The following is a 24,697-nucleotide window of genomic DNA, read 5'->3' on the forward strand; positions in this document are numbered from 1 at the left end:
TACCACTTGCTAAAAGATATGCAATACCATATGGTATCGGAAAGGCATAAAAATGTGAAGTAGTAAATCTATGTTGCACTTAATTAAAAAGAAACATTAGTCCATAAGAAGAATGAAATCACAATGTACTACTACATGCGTGCATTTAAAAACCTGGGAGAGCATATGCCTAAAATAACATGAGGTCTAAGTGGTAGAATTATAGGTGACTTACAGTTTTTCCTTTTTTGAGCTTTTCTATAGTTTTAAAAGTTGCACAATGAACAAGCATTACTTGTATAATTGGAAAAATATATTATTTTAAATATCATAAATGCATTTAAGACCATTTCATACTATATTGTATCATTATGTTAAGACAAGGCAGAATAACAGAAAATACCAGGTTAAGTAACCAGCTTTCTTCACAAAAGTGCAGGCAAAAATAGACAAGTGGGATTACATAAAAGTAAAAAGATTCTGCACAGCAAGGAATGTAATTAGAAGTGTGCAAAGAGAGCCTACAGACTGGGAGAAATATCTGCAACCAGTACAAGGGTTAATATTCAAATACAGAGCTTAAACAACTCAACAGAAAGAAAAAAAAAAACCAATTAAAAAATGGGCAAAGGATCCGAACAGATGTTTCTCAAAAGAAGACATGCAAGTGGCTGAAGGATATGTGAAAAAATACTCAATATCACTGATTATTAGGGAAATGTAAATTAAAATCACAAAGAGATATAATTTCACACCTGTCAGAATGGCTTTCATGGAAGAGATGAAAGATAAGTGTTGGCTAGGATGTGGAGTAAAGGGAACCCCTGCACACCATTGGTGTTAATGTCAATTAGTACAGTCATTATGGAAGACCTATGGAGAGTCCTAAAAAAACTAAAATAGAATTACCATATGATCTAGCAATCCTGCTTCTTGGCATATACCCAAATGATTTGAAATCAGTTTTAAAGAGATGCCCACTGCAGCAGCACTCAATAGCCATGTAATGGTTATGTTGGCTAACCATTGGTGATGAATGGATTACACACATTGTGGAATATCATTCAGCCTTTAGAAAGAAGGAAATTCTGTTATTTGTGACCATGCAGATGGAACTGAAGACCATTATGCTAGGTGGAAAAAGTAAGAAGTATAATACCACAAGTTCTCACATGTGAAATTTAAAACAATCAAATTCATAGATAGAGTGTTGAATGGCAGTTACAGAGGTTGAAATGGGGAGGGAATGGGATGATGGATGGCCAAAAGTACAAAATCTGCAGAGCATGGTGGCACATGCCTGTAATACAAGTGACTTGGGAGGCTGTGGCAAAAGTATCTCAAGTTCAAGGTCAGCCTCAGTCACTTGGTGAGGCCCTAAATAACTAATGAAGACCCTATCTCAAAAAAAGGGGCAGGAGGGGGCTCTGAGGTTGTAGTTCAGTGGTAAAGTGCCCCTTGGTTCAAGCCCCTTTTTTACTACCATAAAAAAAAGGGTACAGAATCTTACATGAAAAATATGTTTTTTTTTTTCCAGCTCTGTTGAACAATGTGGTGAATACAGTAAACAATAAAATACTGCACATTTTGAAATTGCTAAGAGTAAATCTCAAATGTTCTCATCTCAAAAAACTGTTAAGTGTTTGAGGTGATAGATATGTTAACTAGCTTGATTTCATGACTATACATTGTATTCATAAATCAGAACATTATTTTGTACCCCATACACTTATACCACTTAAAGTTGTTAATTACAATAATATGAAAATTCTAATGTATAACAAAAATATTTTCAGATAAAAAAATAAACAAGATTTCTTCATTTTAGTTTTTTGGGTTTTTTTTGGTAATGTTGGGGATTAAACCCAGGACCTTACACATGCTAAGCAAGTCCTCTACCGCTGAGCCACACCTCCACAGGCCCTCTTAATTTTGTTACTATTACTTTACATACTTCTATTATAAATCAATCTTCCTTATCTTTTTTTTTTTTTTTTTTTTTTGCAGTGCTGGGGATTGAACCCAGGGCCTTGCGCTTGCAAGGCAAGCACTCTACTGAGGTATATCCCCAGCCCACTCTTCCTTATCTTAAAAATGAAAATATATAAGGCAAATAAGCATATGAAAAGATGTTCCACATCATGTCATCAGGGAAATGCAAATTAAATGACAAGATACCACTATACACCTAGTAAAATGGTCAAAGTCCAGAACACCAAGTGCTGATGAGGCTATGGAGAAATAGGAACTCACATTCATTGCTGGTGATAATTCAAATGGTATAACCACTTTAGACAATAGTTCAGCAGTTTTTCACAAAACTAAACATAGTTATCATATGACCCTAACCCCTTACTATTTATTAAAAGGAGTTAAAAACTAATGTCCACATAAAAACCTACACCTGGACATTTATAGCCACTTTACTCAAAATTGCCAAAACTTAGAAGTGACCATGATACCCTTCAGCAGGTAAATGGACAAGTAAGTTGTGGTAATCTGGACAATGGACTATGTGGCACTGAAAATAAATGAATTAGCACACCCTGAAAAGATATAGTGGGAACCGAAATGCCTATTACTAGTGAAGGAAGCCTAGGTATCAAAAAGGCTACACATGTATGATTCCAACTGTTTGGCATTTTGTAAAAGGTGAAACTATGGACACAAAGTAAAGGGATTAGTGGTTACCAGCAGTTGGGGAGAGGGAGGGTGAATGAGTAGAACACAGAGGATTTTAGGGTAGTGTTTCTGGTGAGTCTCAAACCCACAGTGTGTACACCACCAAGAGGGAGTGGAGGCTTCATGTAAACTGTGGACTTTGAACAATGACATGTCAATGTAGTTTCTTCAACTAACAACTACACTGGTGGTGCATGCTGATCATGAAAAAGCTAACATGGACAGGGACAGGGACATACGAAAATCTCTACACCTTCCTCTTAATTTTGATGTGAACTTAAAACTGCTCCCAAAACATAAAATCTTCAAAAATAACGGAATTCACAGAGTCCCTTCTTTAACATACCCACTCTAACAGTTATGTGGTGGGGGTGGGGAGGAGTGTCTTATTCAGAGGGTTTGCCTGGGAGCTGCATTTAAAACAAACCAAACCAAATCTTTAGGTGACTTTGATCATAAAACAGGCAACATATACAACTATTTCTCATCAAAAAGATGAAGTGTTTGTACACACAGCTAGAGGACCTAAATAAACCCCAGGCAGTCCTAAGGCAACGTTTCTGATGCCAATAAAATTATAACAACTTACTCATGTAGTAAAATGTCAATTGTCATGTGATTCTGAGTACTGATATATACTACCAGTTAGAAGATTTGCACTCATTCAAGTTGATTTCTTTCTGTCCACAGAGTATATTTTGCATAGAGAACAAATACTTCATAGTAGGTGCTCAATAAGTATTTGCTGAATTAAACTTAATTGGACAAATTGGTTATTATCCACACAGTCAAAAGCAAACACTGAAATAATTTAAGTACTGAGTGTCTATATTACCTTCCAATTCTATTTCAGGATAAACATCTTAGTGCCATTCTAAGTACACTACAGCTCCTGAAGTTGGGGGGGGGGGGGTGTCAAAAGGAGTTTATGTGGGGAGCACAGCATGGAAACTGCTGACTACTGGCCAGTTAATGCAAATGTTCCTTTCCACCAACATTTAATTAGCATAAATAGAAATAAACATTGCTGAGAGAACAACTGCTTTGCTTTTTCAAATGACTTTCTACCCACACCTAATAACTCACTGCCTTTCCAAAACTTGATCAGTGAGTCTAAAAATGTTGAATGAGGCTTAAGTCTGCATTCATCAGGATAGGAAATAACAGATCTTATTTCAGTTATGTACTCAAAGATGTTAATGATCCTTGGAAATATGCATCTAGAAATATTTCACTAATGAGTGCATATATCACCATACACCAATATAAATATATCGCTTAGAGCCAAATATAGGTCTACCAAAATGCTACCTCAAAAATATCTTATTCAGGAAAATGCTCACTCATGTGATGTTACAATATTCAGAAAGATCCTTAATCTCTCTGTATACACCTTTTCATCCATCTACTACTTCTTATATTACATGGCACATAGTAGGCATTAAATGAATGATTATGGAACCAAAAAAATTTAAATCTAGTGTTCTAAATGTCCAGTTAATAATATAAATAAAAACAATTTAATGATACTTTAGAGTCAACTCTTATGCAAATATCTCATTCTGCTAGATTTTAATATTTTTTTTCCATTCTACAGATAGAATTTTTGAACAGCAAGGGATTGAAGTGATTTAGAATAGCAACATATTTTTAATGGAAGAATTATAAGAAACATGAAGTTAATATTATAACACATACAGTATGTTCTCAAATTTGAGACAGAAATTTTAGCATGAGATTTTAAAATGTCAGTTCTTGGGTATTGTCTTAAAGATTACAATTAAAAAGATGGGTTCATGCTTAGAAAAGACCATTTTTAACAAGCATATATAAGAATCACACTAGAGAAACAGTCCTACATAAAAAAGAGGGGGAAACAAAACCAAATTTGTTTCCACACGTGAGCCTTGAATTTAGCTCTTTGTGTCTTGGCAGTCAAGACAAAAAGGAATTAACAAGGGAGTCACCATTGGCTGATAACAGGAAGCTTGGCAGTTTGTCAGGGAAGGCCAATAAATTGCTTCAAATCTTTTTGTAAACAAGCACAGTATGCACATGGAGACAAAAAAAATACCCTAGCATTAACAACAAGCACAACAAAAATCTACCAGATGGCACTTCATGTAAAGGGCAGTTAAATAATAGAAACAAATATGCCCTTATAAGCAAACTGGAGAATAGATAGAAACTTCATCAAAGGATATTTATTACTTATTCTAATTTAATTTTAAGCATGAGGAAAAATTTTACACACTGCTGATTTTAAACTGGTATGGCCTCCTTGGAGAACATGAAAGATGCATGTTCTTACAATCCAGCAATTCTACTTCTAGATATAACCTAGATTCAGAAAAACCCACTTATGTGCTCTAGGAGACACGTACAAGACAAGTATCAGTATTGTTTGTATTTATAAGAAATTGTAATCATGGTGATTACTGGCCAAGGAATATGGGCAAACTGTGTTGTATGCATAATATAGGAAAAAATTAATGAACTAGAAGTATATGCACCCATAAAGATGAATTTCATAAATATAACACTGAGGGGGGGGGACATTTGTAGAAGAATAGACAATATGATATAGCAACACAAAAGCATACCAAATAAATCTATATATTGTTTCACAAACATACTTATGTGGTCAAATGTAGAGAAATTCATGGGATGATACCAAAGTCAAGGACAAGCAGTTAGTTATTCTGGATAGGGTACAGGGCCATGGGATTAGGGAGGATTAGGGATTTAATTGTATTGGTAATGCTTATTTCTTTAGAAAGGTCATAGATACAAAGGGGAATGTTGGATGCCTGAATTATTTAATAATAAATGAAAACTACAAGGGGATAATATTAAACTATATCCTAGTAAAAATCCTACGGTCATAATGTAATATGGTCCAAGTAGATTCCTTTCCAGTAATAACAGGTAAACAGTGGGAGGAAAGGGGAATGGACAGGGAACATGACCTGTATACTAGAGAGCAGTCCACAACAGATTAAAGAGATCAAAGAATGTCTGTATCGTAGAGACACTGAAGCCCTTAAAAAGCAGGAGGCTAATCTATATAAACTGATAGGGAAATATGGCCTCCATATATTAGAAAACAAAAATTCATGTGAACTTGATTCATTTTCAGAGGTATATTCAATAGAACTAATATTTTTACCTTGTAAAAATGCCATCCACAATCCCAATTGTTGCTTCCTCTGCAGGAACATAGGAGCCAATCTGAGCCATGATAGTGATCAATGCAACCTGTTTTATGTAGGAGCTCTTTCCGCCCATGTTTGGTCCAGTAATTATCATTACTCTTTCTGAGTCCCCCTGGAAATCAAAAAGGAAATTCACTTAAAGTATCAGAAGTTTGTATGTAATATCCATAGTTTATTCAATAAATGGAAATTCATTAGGCAAAACATTGCTTTGTGACATATTTAAATGTTACTGCATAAAACAAAATGTCTTAGCTGGCTTATTTATGTATGTATGTATGTATGTATGTATGTATGTATGTATGTATGTATGTATGTATGTATTTATTTATTTATTTATTGCAGTACTGGAGATTGAACCCAGGCAAGGCAAGCTCTCTACCAACTGAGCTATCTCCCCAGCCCTTAGCTGGCTAATTTAAAAAAAAAAAAAAAAAAAGAGGGTTATTTAGTTTGTAGTTCTGGAAGCTCAAGAGCATAGCACTGACTTTTTCTCAGCTCTGGTGAGGGCCTCATACTGGATAGTATCACTATGGTGGGAATAAAAGTCAGAGGGATCCCATCACAAGACAAGAAGCCAGAGACTGGTAGGGGCCACCTCTTTTTTATAACAACTCATTCTTGTGGGAGCTAACTCACTCCATGAGACCAGTATTAACCCCTTCTGGGGACAAGAGTCTCAATGACCTAATTACCTTCCTTGTGGCTCCACCTCCTCTTATTTCTGGTGCTGGAGGTTGAACCTAGGGCTTGTGTATATTAAATAAATGCTCTACCACTGAGCTGGACACCCAGCTGCTCAGCCCCACCTCATAAAGCTTCTACCACCTCTCACATCACCACTCTGGGGTCAGTGGTTCCAACGCACACTTTTGGAAACAAACGACATCCAAGCCACAGCAATAAATATCATAAAGGGAAAGAGGACTCTTTGGTCATCAGCCTGAACAATGCTATTGCAGAAAAGTGAATTCCTAGTATATGCAACTATTTCAAGGTATTAAAAAAGCAAATAAAGAGAAAGCTGAACTTATCATCAGACATTCTTTAATTGGCCTATCTAGGGGGTTTTCATATTGCTTATATTTAAAGTCTGCTACTTTACTGGATTCATTTATGAGTTCTAGAAGTTTTCTGGTGAAATTTTTTGGCTCCTCTAAATATAGAATCATGTCATCGGCAAATAGGGATAGCTTGAGTTCTTCTTTTCCTATTCATATCCCTTTAATTTCTTTAGTCTGTCTAATTGCTCTGGCTAGAGTTTCAAGGACGATGTTGAATAGAAGTGGTGAAAGAGGGCATCCCTGCCTTGTTCCAGATTTTAGGGGGAATTTTTTCAGTTTTTCTCCATTTAGAATATTGACTGTAGGCTTAGCACAAATAGCCTTTACAATGTTGAGGACTGTTTCCTAATATCCCTATTTTTTCTAGAGTTTTGAGGATGAAAGGGTGTTGTATTTTATCAAATGCTTTTTCTGTATCTATTGAAATAATCATGTGATTCTTAACTTTAAGTCTGTTGGTGGTGAATTACATTTATTGATTTCCAGATGTTGAACCAACCTTGCATCCCTGGGATAAAACCCACTTGATTGTGGTGCACTATCTTTTAAATATGTTTTTGTATGCGATTTACTAAAATTTTGTTAAGAATTTTTGCATCTATGTTCATTAGAGATATTGGTCTGAAATTTTCGTTCCTTGATGTGTCTCTGGTTAAAGTCTGTCAGTTTCCACCTGTCCATCTTAAAACTATAAGCATTATAACTAGATATATTCCATGCTTATATAATTATGTCAAAATGGATTCTACTATTATGTATGACTATATACACCAATAAATACAAAGAAAGAAAGAACAAAATACAGGCATAACAAATCTAATGGCCCACGGCCCTCTTTGAGGTTAGTGGTACCTAAATTTTTTAGTCATAGGTAGATTATTAAAAGAAATTTATAACATCAATTCTAGTTGTGAGTTTTGTCAGCACTTAATTATTCATTGGCATTTTAAAAAAATATGTGACAGAGGTAGATGAGCTATAGCTCTTAGATGATTTAATTTTCTAACTTCCTTGTTTAACTGATTATAGCACATAACACGTATAGACTCCTCTAAGGGAATCTGTCCAACCAGACCCCACTGCAGAGAAGTTAGCCCAAGGCATCCATGCCCTATGCTATGTGAATCCACACCTTGGCCAAACCTGCTAGTCCAAAGCAGCCAATTTTTAATGAGTCATTGAGTCTAGCATAAAAGCCCTTCTCAAACTAGGCCAATCAAATATTCTCTTAGGAGTCAACTGAAAACTATCAAGAGATTCAATCAGCTGCTAACTGGAGTAGACGCTGAAAAGCTTCACAGAACAAGGCCACAAGGCACTGGAAGACAGGAATAAAAAGTTATGAGAAAACAAAAGGTATAAAAAAAGATATATGCTAAGGACAAAGAGGGCAGTAAGTAATAAGGAACAAAAGGACAAAGAGCAAAGAGGAGTTGAGTATCTTTATGAAAATAATGTGGGATCAAAATAAAGCATTATAAGGTCTTACCACTTGGGAGAAAACTAAAAACAAAACACCCCACTTTATCCTGAAAGCTTATTAGCCACACATTTCCATTTTCCCTGATGCCAACTATGCTAGAGATGCTGTTCTTCCTGTGTCATTCCTTCTCTTATGGGACATGTGGCATGCTGAATCTCCACTAACAGAAGGAATCTGAGTGAATCAGAAAGAGCCTAGAATAGTAAGAAAAAGGGAAGGAAGTTTGGTAGGAGAACGATAAAACTAATGATAAAAATAAAATGAATTCTTCAGAGATTTAAAAAATAATAAGCCTACTAATAAATAGCCAAATATCTGATATAACCAAATATTTTTAAATAAAATGAATATATATTTTTTAAAAAATGTCAAAATGATACAAAAATGGAGAATCCAATAATCCTGTATTAAAGAAATTAACCTGTAATTGAAACCCTTTCACCAAAAAAACCTCTAAACCCAGTTAACATCCCCACTAAGTTCTTGAAAACATTTAAGAAATGGCACCACTATTACAAAAATTTTTCTAGATAATAGAACAAGAGGAAACTCTTCCCAAATCATTTCATAAGGCCAATATAATATTGATACCAAAGCCTGACAGGAACATTACAAGAACAAAAAATTTAAGATCAATTTTATCAATTTTACCTAGAAATATACAAACAAAACTCCTTAATAAACAAATACCAGGTTAAGAGCTTCTGTAAATACAAGGTTGGTTGGTCAGTTTAATATTCAAAAGTCAATCAATATCATTCACTGCACTAACAAAATAAGGAAATTATCTGATGATCTTCAATGACACAGAGAAAGCATTAAAGTTCAATATTCACTTGTGGAAAGAAGAAGATAAAGATACAAAGGGTATAAGGATTGGAAAGAAAATAATGAAACTCTTATTATTCCTATAGTTGTGTTCCCAGAAAGAAATTACAAAAATGATTAGAATTGATAAACAAATTTAGCAAAATCAAGTTAGATACTAGTTCAGTATTCAAAAGTCAACTTTAAGTTGTACATTTTAGCACTAAGTAATTAAAAATAAATATATTTTAATCATACAATTTACCACAGTATCAAAATAAGTCAAATACCTAGGAATAAATCTTAGGGATGAGTAAGTGCTTTACCCAGAAAACTATAAAACTATTATAGAAGGAAATTAAAGAATATCTAATTACAAAATAGTGTACTATGTTCATAAACTGGAAGGGTTAATGTTGTAATGCTGTACTATTAATAATGCTAAACTAATTAATAATGCTAAAATAATGCTATAGCTTTGAAAAAGAACAGAATCTAGAAGTAGATTGGCATGTGTACCATTCCTTGATTATAACAAAGATGACATTGCTGCTCTGACAAAAGATGGTCTTTTTGATAACTTGGGCTGGGTCAAAGAATGTCTATACTGAAAAACATGAAATCTTGATTCTCTACTTTACATGATAAACAAAAATCAATTCCAGATAGATTTTTGAACTACAGGAACAAATATTAGGGCCATCAGACAAGAACACAAGATTCTGATGCAAGCAACAATTTTTTAAATAGATTTCAAATCACAAGAACTATAAAAGAGAAGGCTAAAAAACTGGAGTATGTTAAAATTAAGAAGTTATATTTATCAAATGACACCATTGAGAAGGAAATTCTAAAGAGCAAAAGATATATACATTATGCTATACAATTAATATAGTATAATATTAATATATTACATATTTCCCTAAGACTTGAATCCTATAAACACATTATATACAGAGATATATATTATGTATGTTTGTGTGTGTGTATATATATAAATGAAAAAAAAAACTAAAAAGAATATGACAAAAGAAGATATACAAATGGTCACTAGTAATATGAAAAAGTGTCCAACCAACTTTAATAGTCATTAGGAAAGTGAAAGTGCAAATCAAATCATAAAAAGATACCACAACTCCATTTGTACAGCTAAAATTTTTTTAAAAAACTGTCAATGTTAAGTTTTGGCAAAGATGAAACAACAACTGAAATTCTTGTATTGCTGTTGGGGAAATTAATTGTATATCAGTTTGAAATACCTTAGGGAAAAGAAAAAAAACCTTAGCAGTATCTACTGAAACTAAAAACACACATAGCCAAAGAATTGTGTTCCCAAGTACATGTCAAACAGAAATGTAAATGATAAATAACAAAAGGTAACTGAAAGATTGTTCACAGCATTACTTTTCAAAATTGCAAGTAATTCTAATGTTGATCAACAGTGGAACAGATAAACTGTGATATAGTCATACAAAGATCTCTATATGACAATGGAAATAAACTACATGCTAAATCTGTGAATGACTCTCACAAAAACAATGTTGAGGGGGCCGGGGTTGTGTCTCAGTGGTAGAATGCCTGCCTAGCACATGTGAGGCACTGGGTTCAACCCTTAGCACCACATAAAAAATAAAATCAAGTTATTGTGTCCATCTACAACTGAAAATATTTTTTTAAATGTTGGATCAAAGAAGTCATAAATATTGTATGTTTCTATTCTTAAAAAGCTCAAAAACAGACAAAATTAAAGTATGGTGAAATAAATTAACAATCACTTTTAGGGAACAAGTAGGTACTGGGAGGAGCTACCCCCGCCTATAAGGGGCACCATTTCTACTCTACTGTTCTCTTTCTGGATTTGGATGTTGGATACTTCAGTAACTTTGTAAAAATTGACCAAGACGCACACCTAAGACCTGTGCATATTATATTTCAATAGAAGTTAGTTTTAAAAGGAAATGAAGTCATCCTCACAAATTAATCTAAAAAGCAATACAAATCCAGAAGCTAATTTTAAAATTTATTTGATAGAGAAAAAAAAAAAAAAAAAAAAAAAAAAAAAAGCACGGAAAAGTCAATACAATTTTGAAGAAGTGCAACTGGGAGGGAGATTTTATTGTTAAGCTATAGGAAATAAAACTGTGATACAACTTAAGAAAAATGCAGGCAGGGCAGTCACAGAAAGCCCACAAACCAACTATAGATGGCACTCTGGTGCATGTCAGTGGTAAGATTACAAGTCAGCCAAAAAAGATGCAATAGTCAATAAACAATGGTGGGACAATTGGGTATCCATATGAAAAAGGAGTGAGACATAACTCTTACACAAAGCCCTGCAGGTCACATCTAGATAGAGGAAGGAACTAAATGTGAAAAGTAAAACTTTTAGAAGAAAATATAGGATTTTAGATTAATAACATACAAGTAGAGAATGATTTATTAAATAAAATAGAAAAATAAAACAATTCTGTTCTCAGGTACATGTCAAACGAAATGATGCTTAACAAAAATGATTGTTCACACCAGTACTTTGTATAATTGCCTCAAACTGGAAGTAACACAAATGTACACCATCAATAAAAATATAAAATGTGATATAGTCACAGTGAATTCTTTGAGACAGTGGTAAACACATAAATCATAAAGGGAAATCACTGACAAACAAAATCACCAAACACAAAATAAAAAGGCATACAACAAGGTAATAGTATCCAGTATACAAAAGTAACTCCTACCTATTAATAACACCAAAACCAAACCAATGGAACAATGGGCAAAGGATAAGATAGGGTATTTGATGAGAGAGAAACAAAAAAGGCCAAAAAGCATATTAATAATCAGGGAAAGAAAATATAATCAGCAGCATTGTTCAAGGGTCCCACAAGTGATTGCTAATACTTATCGGAAAGAATACTGGGTAAGCATCTGAAGGAAATAAATTCAGCATGCTGAAGGGATATATGCACTCCCATGTTCATTGCTATACTAGTCACAATAGCCAAAAAGTGGAAATGACCTAAGTGTCCATCAACTGGTCAATGGATAAAGATAATATGGTACATTTACACAGTGAAATACTACTTGGTCATTAAAAAGAATGAAAATCCTGTCATCTGTGGCAATATGGATAGAAGTGGAGGTCTAAACCAGGTGCCAAAAGACAAGTAACACATAATCACACTCATATGTGGAATCTAAAAAAGTTGATCTCACTGAAATTGAGAATAGAATAGTAGTTGCCAGAGGCTGGGGAGAGTAACATTACTATGTATTTCAACGAACTAAAAGAAAAGATTTTGAAAGCTTTCCCCATGAAGAAATGATAAATATTTGAGGAGACAGACATATTTACCCTGATTTAAACACCATGCAATGTACAAATATATCAAAACCTCACATGACCCATCAACATATGTAATCAGTTAAAAATAAACTTCAACGGATGGATATGAAGACCATCAGGTTCAGAAAATCAGGGATCAAATACTTTTTTTCATATGTGGAAGCTAGAGCCAAATACGGAAAAGAAGGTGACAGTGGGGTGGGGGGGCAGATAGTGGAGAAGGTAGAGAATGAGAGGGAGAGAGGAAGCATAGGGAAGGAGAGGAAATACAGAATAAATACAACAAAATCATGTTACATGCATATATAAATGTACCAAAAAGAATTTCTCCTTTATGTATATGGAGAAAGCATAGATCAAAAATGAATAAAGGAGTTAAGGGAAGACCAGTAGAATAGAGGAAAAAAATAGGGGGAGGGAGGTGAGGAGAGAAAGGAAGGGGAATGGGATTGAAATCAAATTCCTTACATGCATTATTTTGTCAAAATGAAAACAAATATTATATATAATTATAATGCTATAATAAAATAAATGAATAATAAGTAAATAAATAAAAAAGCAATGGTAAGCAAGTAAAAAATAAATTTAAATAGAAAGAATAGAAATGTGAAGATTTTTTAAAGAATAATTTTAAAAGATAATTTTTCACATGTATCAGATTCTAATAAAGGTGAAAAGTCACTTTACCTAACATGTTGGCAAAGATATGGAGAACAATTTGGAAATGACTGGTAAAGTTAAAAATTCTGTATACTGGTCTACATGACCCAGCAATTTTTTTTTTAAATATCGACCCTAGAAAAATACACAAGGGATAAAAACAACATTTATAACATTATTCATGTACTACAGTTTGTATTCGTAAGAGAAAAAACAAATAATCTACTTTCTATCACTAGAAAAATGAATAGATCTACTTGTATGGTTACTAACACAATATTTGTGATGTACAACACAGTAGGATAGGCTCAGTAGGTCATTTATGTACACTGGAAAATACACAAAGCATAATTAAATATTTTAGTAGATACATATGTCAAATAGAAGAATAAAAGTCATGCAAAAGGATAACAACATGAGATAATGGTTACCAGAGAAGGTAGGAAGTGAAGAGGGAGGAAAAGGGGTGGCAGTTACTTAGGCATAACCCTAGCTACAGCTGTAATACACTGTTTACTTTTTAAAAACCTAAAGTAAATATTACAAAGTATCAAACCATAAACACTGGTGTGATGAGTAAATGGGTATGTTATATTGTTTTCCCTATTTTTTTCAATTTTTTAAAATAGTAAATCATCAAAAATCAAAAGAATAATTATTTCATGGATCATCCTCAGGAGCAATCAAATAACTTTTTATGAACACATCTGCGTAATTTAGGAAAAATTTGCACAACTTCCCAATGACATTTTGGTTTTGGAACTTTTAGAACACTGCATAAAAATAAAGCAAGAGAAAAAATACACAGGGAGTGGAAGAATAGTATCCTAGGGAGAACACTACAAAGCAGGGAGGCAAGTGCCACTCCCAGACTCCCCGAACTGTGCCATGCTATAAAAGGAACTGACTGCGCAGGGCCACCACACTCAATGCACAGGCAGAAATACAGGAGAGCTATGTGAAAAACATAAACCTTCTATCTTGTTGAAGCCTGGTTCCTTCCCACAACGCCTTGAAAGTTAAGATTACTTAAATTTACTGTTCAGTTTGGCTTTTTCTTCTAATGAGAATCTGTAACTTGAAAAGGTGTTTTTAAAAATCTTAGTTTAATAAATTGTTTTAATAAAAGAGTGATAAAGCACCCTAGCGTTTAGTGCTTAAAATCTGGGATTCCACTTCTGGCACCGTCATTAATTAACTAGCTACACCTCATTTCCTCATTTGTAAGATGGAGTTAAAAAAAAATCTTGAGCTTACATGAATTTTGTGAAGTTCAAAATAAATATGAAATTCCTTTGAAACTATAAATGCTACAACAATATTTGTAAATCATTATTTCTTAAAAACAGAAGGTACCTAAAACAGTCACCTTAAGAAAAAGTCCCAAAATACTATTCAATAATTAATTGAAACAGAACGAATGAACTAAGGAAATGGAAAATAGGAAACAAAAATACATTTGGCCTAAGTCAAAGGTAAAAGTCAGAAATGAAACTTATTTGAAGAGTTTGATTAAGTGAAATTTTGTGTAGAGCACTTACTCAAATAGCAGTTATGAATTTAAGTTGTGTGCAAATTGGCTAATAGGATGTATTACCCAAGGTGAATATGTAAGTCTGATATTTCCCAATGACAAAAGGAATGGCATTTTCCCTTTATACTGAACTACAAAGAAACTGTTGACTTTTAAAACCAAGTTATCACATACAAGTTTTTTATTTCATTTCTTTGACATTTAGTACAGGATACTATGATTTCTAATTCACTTGAACTTTAGGATTTGGAAACAGTTTATATGCCAAAATTAATTCTCTGTACATAAAGAGAAAATATCACGTACACATTTAGACTTCATAGTTTTAATATTTAAACAATGTTTATTTAGCTGGGAAACAGTACTCTTTTTGAACTATACACCACTGAGTGGTGAGTGACTGAGGGAACAAATGACCCTTAAAAAACTTTTTTAACCAGGTAGAGAGTATCTACCAAGACCCTACAGCAAACACCAGACAAGAGTGAAATGTCAGAAGCCTTTCCTTTAGCTCAATCAAGACAGGATGCTCACATTTTCTTAGAGATCCCAGGAAGCATAACATGGCAATAAAAAGAAATTAAAGGCATAAGGACTATAAGGGATAAAACAAAATTGTCATTATTCACAGGTCACATAATCCACAAAGAAAACAATAGGGACTCCCTAGGGGGAAAAATTATAATTAATGAGAGAATCTAGCATGGTAGTTAGATTCATGATATGGCAAAATTAGATTGTAAAATCACCTGCATTTTTCTGTAAGAGTAACAAATAATTTGAAAACATAATTGTAAAAAGATATGACCTATGAACCAACAGAAAGCATTTAGCAATAAATCTAATAACAGATATAGAAATCTTTGTAAAGGAAAACTTAAAATTTCATTGAGAAGATTAAAAAAAACCAAACACATACTGCATTCATGGAAGGACATATTCATATGTCATATCTGCATCAAGATAATGATATCAACCACTTCCCAAACTGATCTAAAAATGTCAATTCTGTGCCTACCTCCCCCCAGCCAAGTGAGTAAGTTGATTCTAAAATGAAATGGAGAAACAAATGTGAAAGAAAAGTCAATGAGTGCTACTAAAAGAATAATCGGAGAGAACTCTCCCTTTCAGATGTAAAGAATGAGTACAAGACTACAGAAAGTAACACTGGCATAGGAAAACAAAACAAAACAAACACCAAAGACACAAAGCAGTAAAAAATAACAGTATCCAAAACAGACCTATGAAAACATGGAAACTTAATATAAGACTAATAATTCTGTATATTGATGGGGAATGAATGGATTATTGGAAAATTGGTGTAGAACACCTGATTATCCATACAGAAAGATATAATGATGAAAACTCTAAATCTGAAAATGAATCTTTATAAGTCTACTAAGAAACTATAGGAGAGTATCTTTACAACTTCAGGGATTAAAAGAATTTCTTTTTCTTTTTTTAAAGAAACTATGTGGACAATCTCAAAAAAACCAAAGGACGAATGATCTCGCTGATAAGTGGAGGATGACACATAATGGGGGGTGGGAGGGGTTAGTGTTAGGGTTAGAGTTAGGGTTAGGGAGGGGGGCAAGAATGGAGGAAGGAAAGACTGTATAGAGGCAAAAGAGGGGTGGGAGGGGTTGGCGGAAGGGAAAAAAATAACAGAATGAATCAAACAACATTACCCTATGTAAATTTATGATTACACCAATGGTATGCCTTTACTCCATGTACAAACAGAGAAACAACATGTATCCCATTTGTTTACAATAAAAAAAAAAAAAAGAAGCTATGTGGACAGATGCGGTGGCACACACCTGTAATCTCAGTTGCTCAGGAGGCTGAGACAAGAGGATCTCAAGTTCAAAGCCAGCCTCAGCAATGGCAAGGTGCTAAGCAACTCAGTGAGACTCTGTCTCTAAATAAAATACAAAATTGGGCTGGTAGTGTGGCCCAGTGGTTTAGTGCCCCTGAGTTCAATCCCCAGTGTCCCCTCCTCCCCAAAAAAGTTGTGTGATAACTTTAAAGTTATTGGAATAGTCTACATGAGATAAAAAGTATAAAATACATATTGAGATATATAAACATAGTCCCATATCAATGGAGAAATATTTAATATTTGCTAACTGATACAATATTATAGCAGTAACAAACCATACAGTACAAAAGAAGATATAGAAAGAAACCATAGCAACATATGGATGCTTCACATGATGGGTGTTCCTAGAAAATTGGAAAGGGAAGACAGGCTGGGTGATAAATAAACTGATTGGTACCAACAGGTAAATCCATAAGAGTGATCTACTACATCTTAACTTAGAGGTGTATCTAGTATGGGTGGACTGAAAATTCTAAATGTGAAAAAAAGCTAGTTTGTGGAAGAAAATAGGATTAAACTTCAGGACTAGAAATGTCTATCTCCCCCACAAATTATATGACTAATCAGGTATATTAATTTTAAAACAACTCTACCCCAAATATCATAAACAATAAATAGAAAAGCTCAAATCTTGGAAAGATGTGTGATTCCATGTAACTGACAAATCAAGTTTATGTGTACATGTATACTATAAAATACATATAATTTTATGTATAAATGCATGAAATATATATATGTATGAAACACACACATACACACAAACACAAAACACACACAAAGTCTTTAAAGAACAGGCAATTCGAAAGGAGAAAACAAGTGCCAAAATAATCCCTACCACCATCTCCACTATATCACCCTGTCCACCATTTCCATGATCATTATCTCAAGGGACAAAAACATTCACTGCATTAAAATGAACTCTTCGGGTCTTCAAAAGACATCATGTTGAAAGTGAAAAGACAAAAATTACTCTAAGTAATCTCCTTTAACTATAAAATATTATATTTTCATTTAAAACTTCTATGAGTTCAATACACTTAATGTGTGGAACGTCTCAAATTTTCTAGTAAATAAATTCTAATGTCCTTTTAAATTGCTTTGTGTACTTAAGGGGAAATTTAGGTGCTTCAAAAGTCAAAAATAATACTAAGAAGACAAGCACATGGAGAAGCTTATTTCTAACATGCCTTCTAAAATGCCAGTGTGACTACTATGTTTGTTTCCAGATCCAAATACCAGTTTGAACGGCACTCTGCTGCTATGGTGAGAAGTTAGGCTGAAAGGCTACAATTGCTGCAGGCAATAGATACACCAGGACACTCAGTGCTGTGCTTTGGCTTCTACTAAAACATGAAAGTTATTGGATGAAAAAATAAACTCCAAATAAAAACTCCACTCTGGTGATGGTGAATGGATTCCTGTGGGTCTTTCAAGCCAAGATACTAGAAAACAAATATTACAAGGTAAGTTATTCTATCTTCACTCTAGTCACAGTGGCCCAAAATACCAATTTGTGAAGGCTAACAAAGACTAGGGCTGCCAAATCATATAAAAACTATTATCAAGGTGAAATTAATTACCTCCCTCTCAAATTTTTACTTAACTCTGCCGGGGTGGTAGTATAAACTAAACTACAAGAGTCGTTAAGAGGAGCAATTTTACAATACATATTGAAATTCTTTCGACTCTTTAAATTATTTAAGTGACTAAGGCATGATCCTAAATGTGAATGTGACCAGGGGAATGTTTATGCATCTGTAAGCCAAACTAGTGGTTAAATTTTAAAATTTAAACAGCAATTTCATAGAACTGAATAAAGGCCCCTCTTATTATCCTGAACTCTCCACCAAGTCCTTTTAGATATACTAGGGCTCTAGATCAAATACAGGTCATTAGTACAATCTGAAATTCTGACAATAAATAATGTTTTAGTATAAAACAATGCATGGGACATAATAATAATAATTAAACTATTAATTAAACTAAAATAATAATTAAACTATTAATTATTTATCTAAAATTCAAATTTAACTGGGTGTCCTACACTTTTACTTGCTAAATATGGCAACTTTACTCTAGACTATGACACAATCCAATAATTTAATGACCCAAGCTTGGACCAGCAGATGTCTACCAGTCACGTAGCAGAGCTATATACATCATGAGTTCTGAGTGATCAGTCCTGTAAGAGTCAGTCCACCAAAACCCTTCAACTTCCAGAACCATCAGTGGCCCTGCCTTAAGGAATTTAGAGGGCTAGTCCATGTCCCCCTGTACCTTTGTTCTAGCCCAATAAATCCCATATGGGCACCACAACAGTCCTACGTGGTCTCCTGGCCAGAGCAGGGCTGGACACCTGGTGGTGGTATTGGCAGGTTCTGGCACCCATCTGGCCTCACAAAGCTGTACCAACTATTGTCCTTCTCCTAGAATTTCCCTTTGTGGGAACTCCAACCCCTATAGGCCTGTGCCTCAGAGAGAGTTAGGAAAGCCTTGAACAAAAGGGAGATGGGCAGTAACAGGTACCACAACAGGCATCAGCTGAGTCATCTTGGCACAAGGAAGGAGGGCAGGGGGAAAATGGAGTGCATTCCGGGGCTAGTTCCCTTTCTACCTCTGTTTAAAAATCCACCAAAAACAAAAACAAAAAATAACCCACAGATTTCCAAGTTGTTAGCATCAATTTATTTTATTTTAGTTAATTAACTAAAAATAAAAGTTCATTTATACAGTGCTTGCCCTATGCCAGGTGCCATTTTAAATGTATATTCATTATCATCATTTTTAGGTAAAGAAATTGAGATCCAGAGAGATTGTTTAAAACAATTTAGGAGAGGACACACTTATAAACAATATAATCTACTGCCATCTGTCTTGCCTAAAAAGTTAGCTTTGATAAAATTAGATATGCCAATAAATGATTTTAAGGGCAATTTTTTGCTCATTGAGAAATAAGCCACTTAATGAATAAGAAGGAAAATCCAAATAATTGACAAAAATTGGGAAAAACCCAATTATCTGTATGGTTTTTGTTTTCCTCTATGGTTTTACCAAGTTTTCTACCATGAGTATTTTGAGGCACAATTGCATAATTTTTTATAATAGCAAGATAAAAACAATTTTAAGGCAATTATGGTACATCTATATTGTTGAAGATCACAAAGCCATGTGTATTTGAGACACCCTGGCATAAAAGACATATTAAATATGTCTGAAGCCTAATTAGTATGAGTGAGCATTCTAACAGAATACCCAGAAGCCAAAACCACCTCTCCATCCACTTGAGCCCAATGAACTAACTCAGAGCAAGTCAAACTGGACTGGTCTAGATAGTATCTAAACCTGAGAAAGGCACCAAGTTAAGAGGCCACACATGGACTGAGTTCTCAAGAAATTACAGAGGGACAAATTTCTGAATCAGTAAATAAAGGACAGCCAACAGAAGTTAGAAGTACTGAACCATGGGGAATGACCTTCTAGATGACGCCTAGAAAGTAAGCCTGTAGAGAGGCTAGAAGTACATTCTGTAAACTTTTATAGGTGATGTCTGTCTGAATAGCATCAGTCAATCAGATCTTAGTATTGTTTACCAAAAGTCAAAATAGTGAATCTAAACTTGAGATAACTAAGCAACTTCTACATTAAATGCCATTTTATGTGGTGGAAGAGAACATAAAAAAAGTTGAAAACTTAAAAGGTAAACCTTAAAATATTTTAAGAAAATCACAGATAATGGGTGCCAGACACTGTGTTAATGATTTTGTATCATCTCATTCAGTTCTTACAACAGCCTGACAGGGTAATACTAGAATTAATGTATTTCTGTCTTATAGGTGAGGAAACAGAAGCTTGGGGAAGTTAAGTACTTTGCCCAGTAATGCAGAACTATTACTACAGTAGGAGAACTTGGGATGTTAGCTGAAGTTCATCCTCTGACAAAATTTTAAAGAGGACCCTTGCTCAATGACAGAGAACAGTAGTCACTGCTAAGTAAGGAGAAAAGTGCTCTGTTAGGGCTCTTAGATCCACCATTGGGTACCCTAGATGATGGTCAGGCATAATATCCCTGAAATCAGAAGATACACAGTAGAAAATAAAAAGTTTAAAATGCTCATGTGTTAGTTTCCAAGACTTGAGTAACAGCTAATTTTCTGCAAATAATGTTTTCTTCCTTGACAGGTAAAGATATTGACATCTACCTTTAAGGAAGAATCATGGTAGAACTATTTTTATAATAGCTGCAGGCCGCTGAAAAAATTTGGCAGTTTCAAAGTGTTTTACTTCCTGAAAATGTCAATCAAGGGAAGGTTACAGTGAAAGACTCTCCAGTGAAAGACTCCTCCAGATAAGCTTTCAACCAAAATCTTTGCTATTTAACCCATGGAGAGGACCATAAGGCTGGAGAGCAGCACTGGCTATGTTGAAATGCTAAAGTAGGGATTTAATCCTTCTGACCCCTGAATGCTATCCACCTGACTTTGCACTGGGTGTGAGAGCTGACTGGTACCCAGTCAAGACTCTTTATATTATGGTTGAGAACACTAAAGCCTATGGAGTATGATGTCTTATCCAACATGACAGTAAAAACAAGAGAACAGGATTTGAATTTGTATCTCCTATCACCATGTCACTTCTCCACTATCCCTAGAGCCAAAAAGTAGTACATAATAAGATTTTTAAAATCAGAAGAAAGTGCTAGTGGCTAGAGTGATGGTGAAAGCTCTAAGAATGAGGGAATGTTCTGCTGGGTCTTGAAGAATGAACAGGAGTTCAATCAAAGAAGATGGGTAAAGGACAAGAAGAGAGGAGACATTCCAGGCAAAGAGACAGCAGCATAGGTTAGAACACTTGAAAAGAAACTAGTTATCATACAAATCTCCTTTTCTATTTCACTGTTTCAGAAGGAGGAAGGGAGGAACACTGGAGGAGAGAAGTCATGGAACACAATGTTCAATTACCATTAATATTTCCTCTAAATTTATCCTTGGACTTATAATCCAATAATCAAGTTAAATGAAAAACACATTTCTAACAGAATCTATGAGAATAACTGAGCCACCAAATGAAGTTAGCTTAAAGCTCAGATGTATTTTATGGTATGCATTATTGTTGTCTGCTTGGTAATTAGGTACAAATAGTCAACAGCTTATGAATATTACTATAATTAGTTTTTTAAGTTCTTATATAACCAAAGCAATTTCTGGGACAGCTAAAAGTGTATAGGTACTAGGATGAAAGAAGAAATTGGGAAGTCTGTCCTCATCTTTACCAGCATCAAACACTCATTGCTAACAAATATGTTAACACCTACTATGTGCCACACACAGTACTTGGAATTGAAAAGCCTCAGGTCACTTCTTGATCTCAGAAAGAACTGGGACCAGGATTCCAGTGCCGACCCTGTCCTAGTTCTGTAACACCCAGACTGTGGATTTCCCTTGGGTGGAGACATCCACAGGGTTCAAAATGCTTCCTGGGAATTTTCCCGCTCTGCACATTTCACTCAGTCCCACCCCACTGCCCTTCCTAACAAGTTGAATCATATTATTTACACTAAAAACAAAACAAAAGAACTCTGCAAACAAAAATCCCTCAATTTTAATTGCTATCAAAAATCTACTTAACAGAAAGAAAACTGTTTGGTTTAATAACCATGGAAGGGTTGAGACTGCAGTGCCTTGCAGTTGAGGTTCCCAAGGAGTATGTCTTGGTTTTTGATAGGGCTATAGGTGTGCCAAGACTCTGACTCCTTAATCCTCAAGGTGGAAGGTGGGGCTGGGTAACCACAGCTTTGGCTCTGAGCAACCTCCTTCTCCTCCTTCTATTCCAGTGTACCATCAAAATATTACTATTTCCTATGTGCAGTGAAGTGAAAAAGTTTGGAAGGCACTGGCTTGCCTAAGAATACATCTATGTTTTGGGAAAGAGTCTAAGACTATCCAACTTGGGCAACCTATGGAAGGTTATTTCCCTATTCTGGAACTTAGTTCACTCATAAGTATGAAGAGGTGTTATACTACAAAATCCAAAAATGTCCTTTTAGTTCTACAGTGGAGTTTTTCTGCAATTGTGAAAGACCCCCCACAGTATACTGAAAAGTAGCATATTATGTAAGAAAAAAGGCAAAAATTTAGTGAGATTGGAGACTGCTGAAGCTTCTAGTTAATCTTTATTTAACAAATCTGATTAGGTTCCTGTTATGTTAGAGATGAGTGATTAATTCTGGGAATTATACCTACAAAAGAGGGAAATATTCCCTGTTCTTTTGAAGCTTATAGTCTCACTGGGAACCACAAATGAAAAAAGAACAATTATAATTGAGTGTGATAAATACCAAGAGAGGGAGAAACACAGGTAGATATGAGATAGGACTGTCCATCCCAGCATCAGTGAGGCAAGGCTTTGTGTAAGAGGAGACATCCAAGACAAAACTGGAAGAATAATCAGGAGCTGGAGAGTGGGGTGGAGTGGGTTATGGGCATGGATGAGGAGAGGGGAAGTAAAGAAAAATGAAAGTCCAGGGAGAGGAAATACCAAGAGGAAGTTGCCAAGTCCTAGAGACATAGTAACCTGAGAACTGTAAGAAGTCAATATGGTTGGAACATACAGCATGCATTCAAATGGGAGAATGACATGACAGGTTAGAAAAGCCCTGTGGCTGTCTACAGAGCGGAGAGTGAATGGAGGGGCAAGATGAAGTAGGAAGATCCAGCAGGTGCCAAATCAGTAAATACTTAGATTACACAAAGAATCATGGAAGGGAACAAAAAGGGGGCGCTTAAAAAGTATTCTTAAAACTGAGAGAAGAAAAGTGTGCAGAAAGTTGGCTTGTTCAGTAGCACTGCAATAATTTCATAGAATACAGAATCCAGAAAAGCATAATTTATATGTATGAAAGATCATTTCTTAAAACTACATGATTATCAAAATAACAAAGCCATTTAACTTTGAGGAAATTATTTTAGGGAGTACTTTATAAATTAACATCTATAATATAGTTTAGATTGAATTTTACATAGTAAGTTCTTTCTCAACATTATCCCTATATATAAATTTATACCCTGAAAAATAGAATGCACTTCACCATAGCAACAGTTCTATATCAACTCCTACTCGAGTTAGAAAAAGCATATGTAAAAGAAATGAATATTCTGGAATATTGTGAGGTGCCTGATGGTTAAAAAAAAAAAAATCACTCCATTTATCTTGTAAAGATTTAAATATAAGAGTGCAATATTTCTTTAAAACATTCTTGTAATTAGAAGGCTATTTTAGTTCTTCAAATCTTTGTTAAATAGTATGATGAAGTGTTTTTTGTTTTTTTTTAAAGGGGGGAAGAGAATGAAAATGTAAAGAAAAAAAGAAGCAAAGAAATCAATGTCAAGAATAATATACTTTGGATTCAGTTGATGGCCATGGGAACTTGTAACATGAAAAGATTTTTATGTGACTAATAAATTAAACATAAACCAAGCTATTATCTATTAGAACTATATTACCTACTTGAGAATAGTTACACCCCATTGATATTATGGGAACTGGAAAAGGAATTCTGTCTTTTTAAAGACAACAAAAGGATTAGTACTTATTATCTTGTTTAGTAATATACAAATTTTCTAATGAGAATAAACAAGTTTACAGATAGGGGTTCTTAGGTTGCTACAGTCTGAATGTTTGTGTCTCCCTGCCACCCTCCAATTCATATGCTAAAATTCTAACTCTAAGATGATGGTATTAGAAGGTGGGGGGCTCTCCGAAGTGATTAGGTCATGAGGGCTTAGGAGAGATCTGTCACCTCTTCCACCATGTGAGGATACAGTGAGGTACCACCTATAAACCAGGAAATAGGGACTTATCAGGTACTGATACTTTTATCTTAGACCTCTCAGCCTCCAGAACTACAAGAGATCATTCCTATTGTTTATAAACCAACCATCTATGGTATTTTGTTATGGCAGCCTGAACAGACTAAGATATGGGTTACATACTACCAACAAGCCTTTGTACAGTATCAAATGCAACATGCAACTAGATGCTACTCAAAGCTT

At 34.5% G+C, this 24,697-nt stretch overlaps 1 protein-coding gene across 4 annotated transcripts in view; it reads right to left on the reverse strand.

Annotated features, from left to right (window-relative positions):
- The window catches only part of MSH3 (mutS homolog 3), a gene marked incomplete at its 5' end in the record, with an annotated part of 207,246 nt that overhangs the window by 24,082 nt on the left and 158,467 nt on the right, over nt 1-24,697 (reverse strand). For all 4 annotated transcript variants that reach the window (XM_079145550.1, XM_079145548.1, XM_079145549.1 and 1 more), the window contains one exon: nt 5,831-5,988. In XM_079145550.1, the coding sequence (XP_079001676.1) occupies nt 5,831-5,988 (158 nt within the window). The remainder of the gene's footprint in view (nt 1-5,830; nt 5,989-24,697) is intronic.

This window comes from Sciurus vulgaris, assembly GCF_902686455.1.
Source record: "Sciurus vulgaris genome assembly, chromosome: 6".
In the NCBI taxonomy this organism is placed as follows: domain Eukaryota; kingdom Metazoa; phylum Chordata; class Mammalia; order Rodentia; family Sciuridae; genus Sciurus; species Sciurus vulgaris.